Here is a 14,644-nt window from a genome sequence, read left to right as displayed (position 1 = left end):
ACGTGTTGGAACTATCATGTCATGCATATATGCGAACTATCTTCAGATTAAATAAAAGAGAGACAACTCTAGCGGTAAGTCCCGACAGTTTAAAAAATAGAGCTTCAAATCGAAAATGTGCTATATGTGACTTCGAGTATAGTTGATTGCATAATTGAATTAATGGTACACGTGCAGCCCCATTGTGTATACGAACTAATTGAAGTAATTGGGAGAATCTTCATACATTTATTAATTAAGAAAAAAGATTGACAAGTCCACCATCTTCCTGTCGATCGTTCAGAGGTAATGAATGCATATGGAACTGAAACTTCGAATCAGTCATACATGTAGTTTGTAATTATTAATTCGTCGATTGAATCGTTTTAACACACAAGTCAACAGACCATTTAAATCAATAGGCAAAATGTGTTTGCGATTTTCTTTTATAAATAATCAACATGTTTTTCATCACTTGGAAGTTTTCGGCTGTTTGCCTATGTGATGAAAAAGTCTGAGAGATACGATGTTTTGTTTACATGTTGGAACATCCACATGTGGTCAAAACCAAACTCGTTCACTCGCTCTGATATTTTGTAAAAGACAGAGTATGTGATGAAATAACACACTTTCCAATATTTATCTTAAAATAACTACATACAAAATTTATTTTCGATCTGAGCATGTAAAAAAGACTGACAAAACGTCAGCTGAAGTTTGATAAAATGTTCGGCATGGGCTGTCAAAATTTCCGGACCCTTGGTGACGTCATAACTTATGACTAAGTTCACTCATACAATTCTTCAATGGAATTTACAATCTTTCTGGTTTTTCTCAAATTTCAAACCAGCTGTTTTTGCGGAATTAATTTGCTTTTATCATAATAATGGTATTAACCTTAGAGGAAGTGAGATGAACTCTATATCACTGGTTAATGTCAACAATGCAGGACCTGTCTGCCATTCCTTCACTACTGCAAGTCCTAGTACTGGAGCTGGGGCACTGCAATACAAAATGTACCGTACTTAAGGACAAGAGCAACAATTGAAATTCAAAGGATGAAGTCATTTACTGTCTACAGCGGAACATGTCTGCTCGGCTCAGGAACCCTTCATTGCCATGGCCTGACAAAGTCTCCTATGATGTTCCCTATGTATACTGCAGAACATATTTGATTGGATACCAGAATATTTCAATTGTATGATCAAATACATTTAAAAAGTACAACTTTTTAAGGTTGATAATTGTTAGTGATTATTTGAAAGTTAAGCTTCATGTTAAAGGCTAGATTGTGCCCTCTTGTTTTTACTTGTACACAAATATCTGGGTGGTTGTTTCATGGACACTTCTCCAAAATCTTTACTTAACTTTACACATACTTTTAAAAACGTTGCACCAAATTGTTAACAATCTCACTAAAGTAGATTCACAGTGTAAGTTTTCTTAAGGAGCTAAACATAGCCATCACCAAATGGGTATCATTGTTTTATATAAATTTAGTTTACATACATAAGATTTTGTTACACTGTTACAAACTCATAACAAGATACTTTATTTTAATAATAGCTAACCTTGATGATAATGGTTTAGTACACACTAAATGTTCTACTGTACATTCTATATTGGCAGGTATATCTGGATCATCTGATAAAACAGAAGAAGAAATGATTAAGTACAGGTTTAACTAAGAATCATGCAAATTAAGAAAAATAAAATGCTTCAGATAGTCACAATTATGATAAAAATTCCAATTAAGAGTTGTGTCTAAGACTAATGTTGTAAAGGCTGTTCCATTACAACATATGAGTTGTAATTTAAATTTATACAAGAGTAATTTTAAAATTCTTGACAAATTGAATTAAATATATAGACTTAGCTTAAAATTGTTTTTCAGGACGAGTCCTCAGAGAAAAAAGTGCCTTGCCCTAGTATATTGTACATTGTAATCTTTAATGGAGCTCTAAGCTTGATTATGAACTTGAGCTGTTGCCTTCTGAAAAGTTTTTCAACAAAGATTCTTAACAATCAATAAGCACAAGTACCATGCAGACCTGTCAAGTCTCCCCAGATTTGCATGAGACTCCTGTGCTAACCTGTCAAATCTCCTGGCAATTGTAAAAATGTCTCAAAGTTCAAAATCAATAGTTTATTTGAAATTATTTTTGCTTTATCTTTCAAAATTCGGGCAAATCTTGTGCATTCAGCTTTTGAAACTTAACAACTCTGGCTTCATGATACCAAATGAATATACAATAAAAAAGGCCTTTTCCAAAAAGTCACCTACTCTCAGACAAGAAATACTGTTGATAATATTCTTCTATCCATGGCAAGGCCACAGTATGTACACCAGCTGAGTGTAGACAATGATATCTATCTGTAGAGAGGGAATCTGCAGTGAGAAAACAATTAGATTGTCAATCAATACATTCAACATTCTCCGATTCCAATCTATGCAGATTTTCACAGTTATGAAGCCACCAAAATAGCAGAAATTTACAAAATTTGAAGTAAAAACATGGTAAAACAATGACACACTACCGTAAAAATCCATGTCAGTTATTCTGTGGAATCTATTGCAATGGTTAAATTACATCTTTGTCTTTATCATATTAACACCTCTGTCCCCCCCCACCCCCCAAAGTTTTATAAACTTATTATTGCCTCCTCAATAAATAGGATATACAACTTCTTTGAAGAAGGCACAATTTTTTTAAATCTATTAAAAGTAACAAACCATTTATTTTTGAGTACTGTGAAAGTACTACAGTTTGTGGACTCCAATTTTCATGGAATCTGGAAGAAACAAAAATTCATGGATTCTTGAATTCTTGGTTTTGAGGTTTTCAGTATAAACATCAATTATCTCATTTTCGTTGTGAACTAAATTTCATGGTTTGACGTACAAACGAAAACCACAAAAAATGGTACCCACATATATTAGTACTTTCACAGTATATCACAAAATTTCTCCAGAGCAAATAAACTTTCAGCTCTAAATATAGTGAAATCTGTCTAAACTGAACCCCTTTTGCACTTTTAATTAAACAGGTGTACAGTTTATTAAGGTTCAGAATAAACTATTAAACTGATGTAAAGAGACTTTATATAAAAGGAGTCTGGTTTAGATATGTCATTCTTAGATTCATCAGGATTTAGACAGGTTTTTATATAATACTGTTACAATATTTTTAAATCATTTTTTTAATTATCAATACATAATAAAAGAAAATTTTTCAGTAGATTACGCCTTAGAGACTGATTGATTGATTGTTGTTTTTCAATGCCATTTCAGCTACCAGGGCCATATTACGACACAATAAAATACCTTTAACACTATCAATAGAAAAAAAAACTTGATTATCTCCCTTATGCCACAAGTATATACATCCCTTTAATGTCAACTCCTCAATGCTGACGTAAAATTTTTAAAACACTGATATTATCCACTGCATCCACAATAGCTAAAGTACAGTATTACTATATAAACATTTTTATATATCACTCTGTCAAGCACAAAATTATTACATGTACATGTATGAATAACAGGACTTTAGACTACTATAAATTGCCCCTTAAATTTCGGGTGATATTCAAAAGCTGTAAATTTTGAAAATACTTTGTGCATTAAATATTGCGATTGTCACTTTTTGTTGAAATGTATTTTTTAATTTTGATGTTGAAAATAATCCCTATCAGTTATGTTAAAATCTATACGATACCAGCCTTCTTTATTGCACATTTTTCACATCACAACAATTTTTGAATTTACAGTAAATGTGAAAAAAAGCTGTGGTAAAATTTTTATACCAACCCTTCATGAATCACCCAGAAAGCAAATCACCCTGTCACCCTGATCCCTAAAAAGTTCAATAATCACAACTTTCATACGTTTGAAAATTTGCACTGTGTAGACCCTATTTTCAATTTTAAACATGATTTTTCAAAAAGACATTTCAATACAGAAAATGTTATAGAAACATCTGGATAAAATATGTGCTGATTTAAAAAAAGTCAGGTAACAAATACAAGCCTCTTTGTTTCATGTTACAAAATATCTACATGTTAATTCATAAAATTAATGACAATCATGATGCACAATAATTCTTATAAGTACTTTTCAATTAAGACCAAAAACCTTGGTGAAATCGTCACCCTGAAACCATCATAAATCACTTAACACTGGCAAGATGTCATATCAATTAATAACATCTTCATTGGCATGAATACTAATGATTGTTTTGTCCACGGAAAATCGTACAAGTAAAAATCATTTATTCAAACGAAGAAATTTCTGTCCGGAATCGGTGAAGTGTAAAGATTAATTGTTTCTCTAAAGGAACTTGTCCCTTTGTTGATATTAATTTTGGTTATGTTTTTCATTTATCATTTCTAATTTTGGACACTTAGGTTGATCATAATAATGAACTAAATCTATCGGAGAGGAAAACAAGATTTCATTTTTACCAGAAGTGACATTTACTTGTAGAAATATTTGTGAAGAAAAATTTCCCTACATATAGTTCATGTAGTTGCTGACCGATTAAAAAATTGAGGAAACCACCTTCATGTGTGCATTATGTGCATACAATGCACATTTTCTTAGTAAATCCTGTTTGTAATTACCAATTTTCTTAGTACGCATAATTGATGAAGGTTAAAACTACAAAAGTCTTTAAAACCAACATTTGAAGATCTTTAAATAAGTTACAATGTAAAATGAGCACTGTAAATACATGAATATCCTGTGTGGACAAAAAACATGACATATTTCCCTTGAAATTACACAATAATTTGTCTACTATTCAAGATTTCAGTTGTTAGTACACAAAAGTTATTCAGCTGTTTAACACACCATAAATGGATCATGAACATTTAATGCAATTTGACCATTCAGACTTTATATGGATAACTTTTTCATGGTTGAATAAATTTGCAACTTGATATGATTTACAAATTTTGAATAAAATTCTTAAAATTGTTATAACATAATTATCTTGAACCATAAAGTCTACCATAACATGTCTAAAGGGGATGCACAGATGGATGGACACACACCTGTCAATTATTGGAAATTATCCCAATATACTTTGCTCCTAAATTTGGAAGTGTCTGAATCTTAACTCCTCACTAAATAATGTTCTTCAACATAATGATAAATTAAAGGTCTGGTCTGTACTAAAAAAACTGTTCCAAGTTGATATAGATTTGGTGTAAAATTGAACATGTTTGCAATTAACCATACATAAAATTTCTGTAAGTCTACACTTACCAATCTGAAATTAATATGTCTAATTTTTACAGGACTACTAACTGACTATAGACAGTGTGGGAAACCACCACTCGCCAGCTTGCCAAATACGAGTAGATGTGTAATTTGGCGAGTTCTCATTAGCTTGCACTCGTCAATTTGGCGACCGTCATTTTATTGGCAAGTCCCAAGAAAAGTTAACCAGCCAACAGGTTATAAAGTAAAACATCCCTTAACATCATACATTCAAAATATGTTCCCTACATATTAAGAAGTTTAGCTTGAATATGTACAATTTTATTGACTTGTAAAGCATTGTCTATGATCTGCCACTTCAATTCCCAGTAAACAGGATGTGCCAAAACCTATGCCACGGTTCCGATTTTGTATTAGTATTCAATCGAAATTATCTTAGTAATTTAAGATATGTTACCTTGGAAATTAGTTGTTTATTGTCAAAATAAAAATGAACAAGAAGCAAATGATAAACATTTTCTTGTTTTATGATGAATCTGTTGAAATATAATTTTATTTTTAAAATATGAGTTAAAAAATGGAGTACTTATTTTGTTACTGTAAAGTACATGAAAAACTTCAATGGGTGGGAATATTAAAAAATGGGAAGTTTTTGATAAATTTAAAAACAAATCAAAAGATAGTTGCAGAAAGAAAAAGAAAGGTAGAAGGGAGTCAAATCCAGGAGAAAACAGATGATAATACAGAAAAAAATAATAAATTTGGCTAGTTGAATTTCTATTTGGCTAGCAAAATCAATATTCCACCAGCCAGAATGGCAAGTTGGGAAAAAAATGGTTTCCCACACTGCATAGAAAAAAGGTTTCCTCCAATATTGGTTTCCCACACTGCATAGAGAAAAGGTTACCTCCAATATTGGTTTCCCACACTGCATAGAGAAAAGGTTACCTCCAATATTGGTTTCCCACACTGCATAGAGAATAGGTTACCTCCAATATTGGTTTCCCACACTGCATAGAGAAAAGGTTACCTCCAATATTGATCTTGATCTTTGTGGTTCATTTTCACCTTTATATGTGGTTATTATTCACTTATTTATTAAAATACCATAGTGAATACACTCACAATACCCCAAATGCCCACACTGGTACTTACAAAAGTCCAGACCCTATACAAAAAAAAAAGTAGTCCCTATACCAAACCAGAGGCTCCCAGGAGCCTGAATCGCTCACCTTGTAAAATTTTGCGTTTCAAAGACAATAAATTTAACAAGTTGTCCAACAACTTTGACTTAAGAAGTCTTTGGTAGGACTAATCATAAGGATCATTTCAACAATTGAAAGTTTCTTTTAATCTATCATAGTTTTCAAGATATTGACTGAAAAAAGTAAAAAACAAATCATTTTTTCCCTTTCAAGGGCAACAACTCTTACAAGAAGTCATCTGACAACTTTTATCTCTGAAGACTGTTGTAGTCCTAATAATAAGGATCATTTCAGCTATTGAAATTTAGCTTAACCTAACAGCTACAGAATATATGTGAAAAACTACTGTCTGACCTCTATGTTCTATTTTTTTCATGTTTTTTTTTTGACTAATCAAAAATCCCCACAACAGTTCTATGCAGGATACACCAAGGAACATTCATACCAAGTATGGTTTCAATTGGTTGAGTAATGTCAGAGGAGATTTTTGAAAGAAACAACAAAAAATAGCAAAGATCGTTGAAAAAGGGCAACAACTCCAACATGGCTTAACAGATTAAACCTAAATTTGACCGGAGATAGATCGCATCATGTTGAACACTTTTACCTTGTCAGAATTAAGCTAAACCTAATGGTTTTTGAGATATATGTGAAAAACTACTGTCTGACTCCTATGTTCTATTTTTAGTAATGACTGCCATGTTTTTCAACAAATCAAAAATCCCCACATCAGTTCTATGCAGGATAACCTAAAGAACATTCATACTAAGTTTGGTTCCAATTAGTCGAGTTGTTTCAGAGGAGAAGAGTTTTGTATAATTGTTAACAATGATGATGGACTACAACGACAACGGACCTCAAGTGATGGCAATAGCTCACATGGCCTTTGGCCAGGTGAGCTACAAAGTGGCTCCACTTGGCTAGATTCTCTGAAAATCAATTCCATTTAAGTTTTATAACTATTAACCATTGACCCAAGTTTGAAGGAAATCAGCCAAAAATTAAAAGCTAAATTAAACATTTATAACTAAGTGTCCTCCATCAAAAGTTGTCCCTCATGACTAATCTCTGTAAAAATCAATATCATTCAACTTTTAAAGCTACTAATAATTCACTAAAGGTTAAAGGAAATTGGTAAACAAGAGGCTCTTGAAGTCCACATCAGGGATTAAAATTAACAGTTGCCCAGTAGCCCATGGCTACTAGATTTCGAGCTAGGCTACCAAACTTTTTGGGTAAATTTTAGTTCGACATATAGAAAATATGAAACAAAAATATGGTCTGGGCTACCAGCTTGTATTTCCTAATTTTTAAACCTGTATATATTGATGAATGCTGTAAGTTCAACTGAATACCTTAGGGGGGCATCAACTCAGTACACATTTGCTGATAAAGATCAATTTGAAGAATAACTGCTATGCAACATTTTCATCATCACCTTTCAACTCAGGAGACCATGTTGAGGGGTCTGATGGGTTATTTTCATTCTTCATGATCAGCGCATTTTCGCTATTGTGATCCGTTTTTCTACAGATTCATTTTTCATGATTCGTGATGGAAGCATTGTTCATGAATTGTTTTCATTGGAGTTTCATGTTCATTCTTCATGATTGAGACACATATTTCGTTCTTGTGATTTTTTTTTTCACTACGGAAATACAGAGTTCCATCGAGTTGTCTTTCTTCGCTTAAAAACAAGTCAACAGAATTTCACCAATTTGACCACAGATAGATCTCATTATGCTGAACACTTTTACCCCAAGTCAGACTTACAGTTTGCAAAAAAGTGCTATCTGACCCCTATAATCTATGTTTAGTTATAGCAGCCATGTTGTTCAACGATTCCAAAATGGAAACAGAAACTTTGTGCAGGATACCCTTAGGATCAATTATGCTAAGTTTCATTTAAATCCATTCAGTAGTTTCAGAGGAGAAAATGTTTGGAAAATTATTAACGACAACAATGACCACAAACAACAAAGCCAACGGACGCCTCGTGATGGCAATAGCTCACATGGCCTATGGCCAGGTGAGATAAAAATGGAGGCACTATCTAGAAACAACATACTTTGGTGGACAAATATAGGATCGATAAAAAAAATTCCCTCACAACTTAATTATTCAAAACTGAAGAAACAATTAGCAATACTCATTAACTGATATTTGATAGCCTTTTGATCTCTAAATTGATTTGATCAAAATCTAATATTGGAGGTGCAGAAAAGAATCTGTAATGTAGATTATGCACAACTTTAATCTTATTTCATTCAGTGGTGTAAGAGGAGTAACATATGAGGGAGCACAGTAGGAAGGAAGTTCACTCCTATATAACCTCTGTGACATTGCATACAGGGGTATAATAACTTGAACAGTTGAACAGGCAGATGCCCCTAATATAATTAAATGATTAAAAAGTCTGGTGTCAATTAGTCCATTTTTGGTCATTACAAAAAAAGTCATTTGTAGGAAATCATTTTTTGTGGATTTCATGCTTCAGTTAAACAATAAGTTCATAACTGATTTCACTGAACCAAATCATCAAAAATCATTACCTTTCAAGATTTTGATTGGACAAGCAAACTCATCTTCAGTGGGGTCAACAGGGTCATCAGTTCCAGTAGCCAATGAAAACTCTAGTTCTACACTTTCATAAACAAATATGGAGGCTTCTGTTGGGGTTTCAAATATGGTGGTATTGGCAACACTGGCTTCAGAACCAATGGTTTCTGACTGTAAATAAATGAAGATATACACGTAGGTATAACAACAATGTTGTATGGTTAGTTTAGACAATGGTTTTATTTTTCTTGTCAGACTGAACCATTGATTATTATAAGACTTTCTTGAATATTTTCAGGCTAATCTTATTTTCTATGATTTCCATGGCAAATTTTAATAAAATTACTTATCTCACTAAAAATGCACAAACATATCATTTTTTCATATGTTCTACTTATAACCCAAGATTTACTATAAAAAGGAATATCTGATACAATGTAAAGCAAAGCTAAAATTCTTTATGTCACTGACTGGATTTAAAGTACAACCTAAAATGTATATCATGGGAATTTTTTATGACCACATGACCCAAGTCTACCCATTCATGTACTGAAACATCAGCTAATCACAACAAAAAGAAGGACAAAATGACTTAATTGGACCTTTGCTTATAGTGAAACTGTTTAACATATGGTAGCTCTAACAACAAGGAACTATTGAAATGTATTCCACGTTATTGGGAGTTTGAGAAATTGAAGTTTGTATATTTTGAGATTTTTTCGTAGCTAGACTGAGTTAGACTTTATTGTCAGAAATTACTTCCTATAAAGTTCTTGGATATTTTTCATTCACTTTGGAAGATAGTGTTGATTTGTGGACATTAAAAATTCTGTGTTATATTAGACTAAACTACACAATTAGTGATGACTTAAATATTACCTGTAATTAACTAAAATGACGCTTAGATTAATGATATGGTTTTCGATTTTTCACACCTTCTATGAACCAAACAGACAAAATGGCTGACAAGTTCGAGTTAGTGAGAGTTATTCTAAAAGATTTATTACTGAATTAACCTACTAGTCAAATGTTTGAGAAATTGAAGTTCAAAGTCTATTAATTTGATTATATAGGAGAAAGATTTGGTACTTAAAATTGTGTTCGAGAAATCCCTCGCATTCGAGTCATCCGAGTTCAAGCGAGTTAAGTTCAACTGCAGGTCAAAACAAAGGGTGAATAGTATTTATATTGAAAGGAATAGCCTTCAAAATCAGCAGAGGCTGTGTCATTTATTAAAAATTAAAGTCTGATGACATGTCTGGGCCTGCATCACTGTCACACATTCATCAGCACATCAACTCAATATATGCATAAACACTTCAATATATGCATAAACTCTATCTAAAGACTATTGTGAGAGTTCCAAATTATACAAAGTTTATACAAATGACAGCTGTTCAACAAGTAGAAAAAAAACAACAAAAAAACCCCAAAAAAACAAAAACAAAAAAACACCAAAATTTGCCCTTAAAAGAAGATACATATCATCAACACAAAAACAATAGGAAAACTGATCACTATTTTAGTTACAGATTACAAAATCTTGGTACTAGCTACCTGTGTCACTACTCTGTTTTTTATACCCGGTTAAGCCCAACAAAAAATCAGATTGGAATCATAAAAAATGGTTGAGGTAATAGATCCGGAAATGATCAAAAATGCTGGTCATTGACCGACAAATTCTGCAAATGTCCTACGATAATTATCCAATATCGGACAGAAAAAAAATGTCAACCTTATAAATTAAGAGTCTGCGTGGTTTTATTAGTGTATAAACATCCCGTCTACCAGTCTCCTAATTGTTTATTGGAAATTAATCGACAGGTGTGTGTCAATTTTAGCCGATGTGCAGCCACCTGTGACTGTGATTTACCTGTAACTGATTAATTGATTGCATAATTGAATTAACGGTACACGCACAGCCCCATTGCGTATACGAATTAATTGAAATTACTGGAGAGAATTTTCATACATTTATTAGTTGATTAATTAAGAAAAAAGATTGACAAGTCCACCATTTTCCCACTGATCTTTCAGAGATAACGAAAGCACATGGATCTGAAACTATGAATCAGTCGTAGTTTGTAATTATTAATTCGTCCACTGAATCCTTTTAACACAGAAGTCAACAGACCATTAAAATCAATATATCAACATTTTTTCATCACTCGGAAGTTTTTGACTGTTTGTCTATGTGATGAAAAAGTACGAGAGATACAATGTTTTGTTTACATGTTAGAACTTCCACGTGTGGTCGAAATCGAACAGTTCGGAACTCGTTCACTAACTCTGATATTTTGTAATATACAAAGTATGTGATGAAATAACACACTTTCCAATATTTATCTTAAAATAAATACATACAAACTTTTATTTTAGTTTATTTTCGATCTGAACATGTAATAACTGACAAAAACGTCTGCCAAAGATCGATAAAATAATGCACCAGTGGATCATTACCCCCTACCATTCAGTACATGGTACTAATGGACCATCATTACCTGTATTGTCAAGTCTTGATCTTCAGCTCCTGGTATGACCAGACAATGATGTAGACGACCTTCACTTGTTGCTATGACAATAGCCGATGGTGTGGTATCTAAGCAGGAAATGGCACATGCATCTACACCATAGTTGTCTTCTGCTGGAGGCTGCATAATCAGGGGCCCCTGCAGGGGTAATTTTGTTAAACTAAAAAAAAATCCATTCAATAAACTAGTGCAGCAGTTTGGGGGAATAGAATTTTGTTAAGAGCATATGAGCAAAGAAAAAAAAATCTGAGTAAGAACTTAATCTAACTAATACTCTACCAGATTATCTTTCTGGCAATGAAAGTAAGATAAATGACAATACAAATTGAAATAACAGTTTCAAAAAGATAAAAACAGATTAGGCCAAATGAAAAAAAATGTGTGGTTCCAGTCATTCCATCCAACCTGGACTTTCTTTGCCAAAGTGAAAATAATTTTTTTTTAAATGAAATACCAACAAGCAATATGTACTTTAGGTAACGTATACGTAACCTCTACGTGACCTCTATGGGCTGGAGATACAAACAACAATGACTGGGGACTTGCTTGCAGCTGCTGTCATGAGACAACTGAAAGCCATAAATCTACAGTCTGTTGATATTTCATTCCAGTTTGCAATAATTGTCTAGTGATCAGTCATTGTAATGACAGTTTTCATTGAACCCTTAGACTTTCATCATGCAGAATTCAGTGACATTTCAAACCAAGCTTGTGAGTTGTTTAAAAAAAAAAGATTTTAAAAAATTTCCAACCTACCTGTATTATTACTGGAATCACACATACAAATATATTCTTTTTATTTGGCCTTAAGAAAATAATAAGATAATTGAATCTTGAAGAACTCCACAATGAATGACAGTATGGTAGATCAAGAACAGTTTTTCAAGGCTTGTAATCAAATATGTATATAAGTGAAATTTTCAAACATTTGTTTGGTCCGTTGTCTTCATGCTTATTAGTATAACAGTTAATACATGGATAGAGAATAAAGACAAAAATTTTAATACATTAAGATTTCACAATTTCAATTCAATTTGAAATGTTAACTATATATATATATAACACCTACCAAGCAGGATCTGTATAGGCCACTAGAACATCCCCATTGCCTCTTACAACATAGGCAGGCCAAACTGTAATCTCTTGGTTGGGGTGGGACTTTTTCTTCAGGTTGACAGATGGCCCAAAATCAAATGAGGCTGCATATTCTCCTAAAGCAGCAGGAATGGATACTTTGTTAGGTGACTGATTGATATCCTGCGCGGTGTTACTCAGTCTGATGGTCTGGACAGGTGTGTTAGGTTCCTGTATGCTGTATACACTGAAACAAGCATAACATGTATAATGGAGAAATGCATACTATTTTCAATTATAGAATATTTCTGACCTATAAATATTTAAATGTATAAGGTCAAATAAAAAAAAATATGTGTGGTTCCAGTAACCTCTTTGAATAAAATATGGTTGGTAGGTTGGAAAATCATTATTTGGAAAAACATGTTTAAAACAACTCATAAGGTCGTTTAAAATGTCACTAAATGCTGCAAAATGCATGCCTAAGTATTTAATGAAAACATTAATTACAATTACTGATTATTAGACAATCATCTCAAACAGGAATGAAACATCAGCAGGCTGTAAATTTACAACTTTCAGTTGTCTTGTGGCTGCAGTTGCAAGAAAGTGAACAGCAAAAGAAAATTGTATCAAAATTATGTAACATTCCCAAAATTTTGACTTTATCTCCGTAATTTAGACTCCAAAATGGTAAATTTATTGAAAACTTTTTTCAGCCAAAATATCCAGATAAACGCTGCAGACACAAAGTAGCTAGTCAGGAATTTTATTGCTCTGTGTACATCCTATCAATGAACGGTCTGTCACTGAAGAACTAAGTAGCAACAAACCAAATACAGATATTTCATTTTAACTGCTTCCTTACATTTTCTCTAAAATTTATTCGGCTTGTTTAAATATCCTGAAATTTTAATCTGTGTTTTATTTAAAACAAGCTAAATATATAAATTTCAAGAAAGTTTAACCTTATGTTTCATGGGAATAGTTTCAATGAACATATAGTAAATTTATCAACAAAACTTTTGATCACTAAGATGCTTTGAATTTGATATCAAAATGTCACAAAATAAAACATTTTGCAGATTTTTACAATTATTTCCCTTAGTTGCTTTAGCGAGAGAAAACTATTATCATTAGTTACCACAATGTATTATCTGAAGTTAGGAAAGCAATATGACTGTCTGTCTGACTGCCAGGATGCCATAACACAGTCAAAAGTTTCACTCCATGATGACTGGCAAAATAGTGCTCTGCAACACTCACAGATCTGCAAATACATATATACATGAAAAAAAATTTAAAAAAAGAAAGTTTTTAATAATCAATTTTTTAAGCCTACCTGTTCGTATGTACTTGTACACTTATAGTGTCTTATTTACAATGATATAACTAAAGGTTGAGCTCAATGTACACATTACCTGCATATCTGCCTACTGTATCTATAAATTTCGAGCCTATTCTCTACAGAACATGTACATGTAGAATATATAAAGATTTCAGTGATAGCAATAATTTACTTTTCGACCATTTCAGTCATTTGTCAGAAGTTTCATACTCATTATTTTTTTAATCAAATAACCCTGTTCAATAAATGATAACAGGTGTATATATATTCTAGCACTGTGCTATCTAATATTGATTACTTGTTAAAGACAAATCACACCATTGTTTATGCGCAATGTATGTCGCAAACTATTATATTGTCGGGCCACTATTAAAAGAATCTTTGTTTCCCCTTTGTCCGGGTCATGATTTTGAGACAGACCAGGCAGGTAGATGTTTTTTTTTTTTGTTTTTTGTTTTTTTTGGGGGGGGGGGGGGGGGGGGGGGGATGAAGATGAAGCGTTTTAGTGATTGCCGGAAGTGCCTTCTGATTAATTCTTGCACCGGGACCACTGACGGACACATTTTCCGGATATACAAAAGCAAAAAAAAAAAAAAAAAGAGGACAGATTTTCTTCAAAAATACTTTTTTTAAACTGGTGGCTTTTTTCAGCCCCGGTCGGCAAAGGGGAAACAAACTTAATTTTAATTTTGACCTCGTCAATTTGTGACGTTGCTTTTTGTGT

The 14,644-nt window shown here is 32.6% G+C and overlaps 1 protein-coding gene across 2 annotated transcripts in view; it reads right to left on the bottom strand.

Moving 5' to 3' along the window:
* Positions 1 to 14,644, bottom strand: part of LOC148606579 (nuclear pore complex protein Nup88-like) — a 30,988-nt gene that overhangs the window by 11,339 nt on the left and 5,005 nt on the right. For both annotated transcript variants that reach the window (XM_088545106.1, XM_088545105.1), the window contains exons 3-9: positions 13,717 to 13,842; positions 12,568 to 12,819; positions 11,469 to 11,658; positions 8,961 to 9,138; positions 2,264 to 2,368; positions 1,551 to 1,623; positions 877 to 981 (exon numbers count right to left, since the gene is read on the bottom strand). In XM_088545106.1, the coding sequence (XP_088401232.1) occupies positions 877 to 981; positions 1,551 to 1,623; positions 2,264 to 2,368; positions 8,961 to 9,138; positions 11,469 to 11,658; positions 12,568 to 12,819; positions 13,717 to 13,842 (1,029 nt within the window). The remainder of the gene's footprint in view (positions 1 to 876; positions 982 to 1,550; positions 1,624 to 2,263; positions 2,369 to 8,960; positions 9,139 to 11,468; positions 11,659 to 12,567; positions 12,820 to 13,716; positions 13,843 to 14,644) is intronic.

This window comes from Perna viridis, chromosome 9, assembly GCF_037379345.1.
Source record: "Perna viridis isolate PV_CMFRI_1.1 ecotype Kerala chromosome 9, ASM3737934v1, whole genome shotgun sequence".
NCBI lineage: Eukaryota > Metazoa > Mollusca > Bivalvia > Mytilida > Mytilidae > Perna > Perna viridis.
The sequence above is the reverse complement of the archived record's forward strand: the minus strand, read 5'-3'. Positions and strand labels throughout refer to the sequence as shown.